At 57.4% G+C, this 5,944-nt stretch overlaps 2 protein-coding genes across 2 annotated transcripts; both read right to left on the reverse strand.

Moving 5' to 3' along the window:
* Positions 1 to 98: 98 nt before the first annotated feature.
* Positions 99 to 2,441, reverse strand: ETH_00000920 (uncharacterized protein; the record flags this gene model as incomplete). Its single annotated transcript, XM_013380475.1, has 4 exons — positions 99 to 129; positions 246 to 649; positions 1,122 to 2,122; positions 2,357 to 2,441. 4 exons carry the CDS (start codon positions 2,439 to 2,441, stop codon positions 99 to 101), a joined length of 1,521 nt encoding a protein of 506 aa, XP_013235929.1.
* Positions 2,442 to 2,606: 165 nt separating this feature from the next.
* Positions 2,607 to 5,739, reverse strand: ETH_00000925 (uncharacterized protein; the record flags this gene model as incomplete). The annotated part of the gene is made up of 3 exons (XM_013380476.1): positions 2,607 to 2,858; positions 4,122 to 5,015; positions 5,695 to 5,739. 3 exons carry the CDS (start codon positions 5,737 to 5,739, stop codon positions 2,607 to 2,609), a joined length of 1,191 nt encoding a protein of 396 aa, XP_013235930.1.
* Positions 5,740 to 5,944: the final 205 nt, after the last annotated feature.

Below are 5,944 nucleotides of genomic sequence, written 5' to 3' on the forward strand. Positions count from 1 at the left end.
TGCTGCTGCTGCTGCTGCTGCTGCTGGGGGTGGCAGCGGCAGCGCTGGGGGCAGCGCCGTTGCTGCTGCTCGGCGTCTTCTTCTGAGGGGTTTTCTTCTTAGCGGTTTTGCTGAGTGCCGCTGCTGCAGCTGCGGGCGATGCAGCAAGGGGAGCAGCAGGTGCAGCAGCAGCAGCAGCGTTGAGCAGCAGCAAATGGATGTCTCGGCCCTGCACAAAAGCAACGTAGCTGCTGCACGGGCTGTACGTACAGTCCAGCACCGGAGGCTCGTGGGGACTTCTTTCTAAAATGCAAACAGCAGCAGGAGAACATCCGAAGCGGCCGCTGGGGTGGATCCAGGCCTCCTTTGCTGCTGCTGCTGCTGCTGCTGCTGCTGTTGCTGCTGCTGGGGGTGGAGCAGGAGAGGCGGGCTGCGGCTGCTCCCTGGGGCCGCTGCTGCTGGAGCTTGGAGAGCCAGCGGCGGCAGCAGCAGCAGCAGACGCAGCAGCAGGCTGCTGCTGCACAAGGTTCCGTAGTGCCAGAACCTGTGCAGAGAGGCTGGAGGGGCTGTCCTGCTCTGCTGCTGCTGCTGCTGCTGAGTTTGAAGGGGGCAACGAGGTTTGCTGCAGCAGCGGCTGCAGCGCCATAGGAGCATCGCATGCCCAAATACCCTGCAGCAGGAGCACCAACAGCAGCAACAGCAACACAGAGCTGCAGCAGCAGCAGCAGCGAGGGCAGCAGCAGCACTTATTGCGGAAGCAGAACGCACAGCAGCGCGAGCACAAATAAGAGAAGCACCAGCAGCAGTTGCGCTGCGGGTAGCAGCAACAGCACCTGGAGGAGCAGCAACAATAGCTACAGCAACCGTAACAGCGGCAGCAGCAGGAGCAACAGCAGCAGTAACGGCGGAAGCACCAACAGCAGCAGCACTAGTAAGTAAAACAGCAGCAGCAGAAGTAGCGGTAATTAGAGCAGCAGCAACAGCAGCAGCACTAACCGCAGCAGCAGCAATAAGAGCAGCAGCACTGATCGCAGCGGCAGCTCAGCTACAGCAGCACCAGCAGCCACAAAAGTAGTCGTAGCAGCAGCAGCAGCAGCAGTAATGGTAGGAGCAGCAGCAGCAGCAGCGGCAGCGGGTGATACCCTAGCATTGGAGAGCAGCAGCCGCTGCCCCTTTTTGTCCCATCGGAAGCAAATAATGCCTGCTGTTCTTTTGCGCATGCGTTCCTTCTGAAGCTCTTCCTCCAGGGTCAAGTCCACCTTCTTTGCTGCTGCTGCTGCTGCTGTTGCTGCTGTTGTTGCTGCTGGTGGCTTTCCATCCAACGACTTCGCCGCCTCACTTTCTGGCCCAGCAGCAGCAGCAGCTGGTGCTGCTGCTGCTGTTGCTGCGCCCGCTTTAACCTCTCCTGCTGCATCTACTGCTTCCGGTTTTGCTGCTGCTGCTGCTGCCTCGCCGTCAGCAGCAGGAGCAGCAGCAGGAGTGGCAGCAGGAGCAGCAGCAGGTGTGAAGGCTCTGGGCCTCTTTGTGGGCCTTTGGCCCTCTCGACTTTCTAAAGAGGCCTTCTGCTGCGCTGCTTCTGCAGCAGCAGCAGCAGCAGCGGCCTCTTCCAGCGGCGTGGCCCCATTTGCACATTCGGGCTTCTCTCCTGCTGCTGCTGCTGCTTCTGCTGCTGCTGCTGCTGCTGCTGCTGACGGGGGCACTGCGATGTCGTCGGGGTGTACGAGCAGCAAAGCGCCGCCGTTCAGCAGCGGTGGCGCCTGTGTGGGGTTTTGTATGGCCAGGAAAGGCTGCGGCGCAGCAGCAGCAGCAGCTGCTGCTGCTGCTGCTGCAGCTGGTGCTGCTGCTGCTGCAGGCACGGCCTGCGTCCCGTCTACGTTCTGCAGCGCTAGAAAGAGAGGCTCTCTAGGCGCAAGGGCCAAATCCAGCGATATCCTCAGCCTCTTCTTGCTGCTGCTGCTGCCGTTGCTGCTGCTGCCGTTGCTGCTGCTGCCGTTGCTGCTGCTGCTGCTGCTGCCTGCAGCAGCAAGCCGCACAGGGAAGCCGTAGACCCGAGAAGCCCCCGAGTCGAAGTCCCCCAGGAAGCAAAACCAAACAGCAGCTGAAGAGGCCCCGCAGCGCAGCTCCTCCAGTGCGCGCTCCCCCCCTGCAGCAGCAGCAGCAGCAGCAACATGACCGCCAGCAGCAGCGTGTGGAACAGCAGCATCAGGTGCAGCAGCAGCAGCAGCGACGTGAAAGTAGACCCGCTATGGCGGAAGCAAGAAAAGCAGTCGACAGAAAGGACCAGCTGATCGTGGCTGTGGCAGCTGCAGCAGCAGCAAAAATGGCAGCAGCAGCAGAAACAGCAGCAGCAGAAACAGCAGCAGCGGCAGCAGCACACCTGCAAATGCGTATGAGGTATGGGCCCCCGACGACGCCATGGAGGCGGAAAATGTCCAAAAGGAAGCGGAAGAAGCAGCATCCATCGTCCTGACCGCAAACCCTAAACCCTAAACCCTAAACCCTAAACCCTAAACACTAGACCCAGTGGAATTCAGAACGACTGGAAAAGAGCGCCGGGCCGGAGCTCGCCGAGCTGCCTCGTGCTGCACCTTTCGCTGTTGCTGCTGCTGTGGTTGCTGCTGCTGTAGCTACTGCTGTTGCTGCTGTAGCCGCCGTTGCTGCTGCTGTTGCGGCTGTTGTTGTTGCTGCTGCTGCTGCTGCTGGCCCCGCTGCTGCCGGTGCTGCTGACGCGGGTGAGCCTCCCCAGCTTTTCTTGGGGGACGGTGTGGCTCGAGGGGTGCAAGCGCAGCAGCAGCTGCCACTGCTGCAGTTGCTGCTGCTGCTGCTGCCGCTGCTGCGGCTGGCGCTGCTCTTGCTGCTGAGAGCAGCTGCAGCAGCACCTGATGAGAGGCTCAGAAGCAGCAAACCCTAAACCCTAGGCAGACACGAGGTCTAGAGCTCTGCGAGACGTCGTCACCGGCCGCGCAGTCGGCCGCCAAACCCTAGAACCTAGGGTCCCTAAACCCTAAACCCTAAACCCTAGATCAGGTTAACAAGGCCAAACAACGGAAAACAGAAAAACTCAAAGGCGTTTTCTGCGTGCACAACTCTACGGGAAGCGTTTGCTTTAGGAGGCCTGTACCTCCGCGGCTCCTAAACCCTAAACCCTGAACGCTAAACCCTAAGCCCTCGGCAGCGAACCCTAGCACCTTCGGGAGCTATCCACCGGCGCATAAACCCAGAAAAATGAGGGTTTCAAGTTTGTGTAAATCAAGGTTTAGTTCTTCGTTTGTTTTTCCTGTTGTTTGCCCCCTTGCTGCTGATGCTCTGGCTGTACGTACACCCCAGCGCCCGGGGAACGGGAGCACTAGTTCCGATTAAATGCAAATTTAATTTATTCCTCATATTATTTATTTAGTTTTATTTTAATTTCACCCCAAGTGGGCAGTTCAACGCGGCCGGCCGCGGGCTCCAGTGTACGTACACCTCAACTCAACTGAGCAGCTTTGCTCCGAGGCTCCGCCTCCGCTTTTTAAAGTTCTGCGATGTCTTCTACTTTTCTTGCATTTCGAAGCGCCACAATTTGTTTTTCATTAGATTATGGATGTGAATTTAGGCAATTGATAATATGCAACATCGCTGCCGCCGCAGCTGCTGCTCGTAGGCTTGTCTACAACAGCCTACACTTCGCTGCAGCTGCAGCTGCTGCTGCTGCTGCTGCTGCTCGTAGTTCCTAAGTGTGCATATTCAACTTCCCGTGTCTGTTAACAACGCACTTGGCGGTGCCAGTTTTAAATAGGCCAACATAGTCTCTAGGCAGTTGCAGCAGCAGCAGCAGCACGAGCCTCTACAGCTGCGTTGGCTGCTCGCTGCAGTCGCCCAGAGGCCCCCCATTCAAGCCTTTCTTAAGGCTTGAGTCATCGCCGTTGCTGCAGCCGCAGCAGCAGCAGCAGCAGCAGGCCGCTCCTGCTTCGGTCGGGGCGTTGATAGGTTAAAGCAAAAGTCCATTTCTTGTCTTCGGCGGCCTAGCCTTCTGCCCGCAGCCGCAGCGAATCCGCAGCCGCCAAACCACCCTCCCCCCGTGCTGCAGCAGCAGCACCCCGCCGCCCCTGCAGCAGCAGCAGTAGCAGCAGCAGTAGGAGCCGGAGGCGTGCTGTTCACACGGCTGCATGGGCCTGCCCATTAGCGAACGCGGCGTTGTTAGCGTGCGCGTCCGCGCCCTGCGCGCCCCCCCCTCCCCCCCCCCCGCCGCCGCCGCCGCCGCTGCTGCTGCTGCTGCTGCTGCTGCCGGGAGCGTCCTCCTTCTGCATTTTGAGGTGGATTTTCTCGAGCTGCTTCTTGGCCTCGCCCGGGGGGAACTCTGCGGGGTCGTAGAAGTGGGGCGCCTGGCGCAAGAGCCACTCGCCGCGGACCTGCGTGCAGGTCCTGACGAAGGCCTTGGAAGTCAAGACGAACTCGTGGTAAAGCACCCACTCGGGCTTGTGGGCGAGCGTGGAGGAGGGGTGCAGCGCGACGAGCTGGCCGTCCTTGACAGTCATGTAGTGGCCGCTGCGCTGCAGGTGCGCCACCTGCATGAAGAAGCCCGCGAGGATGGCGCGCCGGATTTGGGGGTAGTAGTTTTTGTCGGAGTAGGGGCTCGCGGTGATGGGGATGGCCAGCCGCTCCATCGTGCGCTGCAGCTGCATGCGCACGTTCTTGGCCGCGGCCAGCGAGCGGGGGTTCAGGTAGTTCTCGAAGCAGAACTGCCTCTCGGCCTCTGCGCTCCCCGCGCCGTGCTGGATGTAGGCGTGGAAGACGTTCAGGAGGGTCAGGTGGTCTCCGTCGAGGTGGGCGAACCTGGCCTTGGTGGCGTCGGCCTGCTTCACCTTCTCCTTCGGCCGCAGGAACACCAGCGGCACCGACAGCATTGCTGCGATCGACAGCATTTCTTTGCTGCAGCTGTGCCGCGGGGACTCCACCAGGCACTTCGCCAGCTGCGGGTCCAGCGGGAACTCCGCCATCGCCTCGCCCTCGCTCGTCAGCTCCCCCTCGTTGTCCAGCGCCCCCAGGTAGTTCAGCTGCACCAGCAGCAGCAGCAGCACCAGCAGCAGCAGCAGCACCAGCAGCAGCAGCAGCAGCGGTGGCGGCGTGGGTCTTTCCGGGGTGGGGGTTGCGGTTTGGTGGGGTTTAGCAGCGTAATGGGACTTTAGATAAGGGATACTGGTAAATGGATCAAGCAAAAGGAACCAACAAAAGAACTGACGAAGTGGGAAACTAGCGAGACAAAAACTTCGAGAAAGGAACGGGAAAAGCACGCGAGAAGACAGACTGAGAAGTGACAAATGAAACGAAACACACGGACCAAACAAACGCCAAACAAGCCAAACGAAAGAAACAAAATGAAGGAAACAAAACGAAAGAAACAGAAAGTAAAGTGAGAGGTGACAGAAATGAAATACGAAATGGAATCGACAAAAGGAACAAGTGAAACAAAATGAAGGCATCGAAAACGATTCAAAGAAAATAAAATCAAAAGAAAGTAAATAAAGCGCATGCAAATACAAACATATTTACATAAATGCTCTTGCACACATGAACATACGCGTAAAGACAGAAGCGTCGGGCGAAGAATGTGGCAAAAGCGAACAAAACAAAGAGATAAAAAGTAAATAATAAAAATAAATAAAAGAAATAAATACAAGGATAAATACAAGGATAAAAAATAATTAAAGATTAAATGAAGAAATAAAGCCGCACTTGCTCCAGCGCGCGCATGAGGGTTTCCGGGGCGGGCGGGTCCATGAAGTCGAAATGAACTAAGTCATCAATTCCCAATTTCTTTAAAGTCAAGACAACACTTGCGAGATTTGATCTGAAAACAAAAAAATATAAATTTATTTCGATCTTTTCCTTCAAAATACATTCAAATGGAGTTTCTTTCCTCATGTTTCCACTTTTCTGCACAATTTTGAACATGCAAAGATGCCCGGGACTGCAGCAGCAGCTG

This window comes from Eimeria tenella, genomic scaffold, assembly GCF_000499545.2.
Source record: "Eimeria tenella Houghton genomic scaffold, Eth_scaff658, whole genome shotgun sequence".
Taxonomy (NCBI): Eukaryota; Apicomplexa; class Conoidasida; order Eucoccidiorida; family Eimeriidae; genus Eimeria; species Eimeria tenella.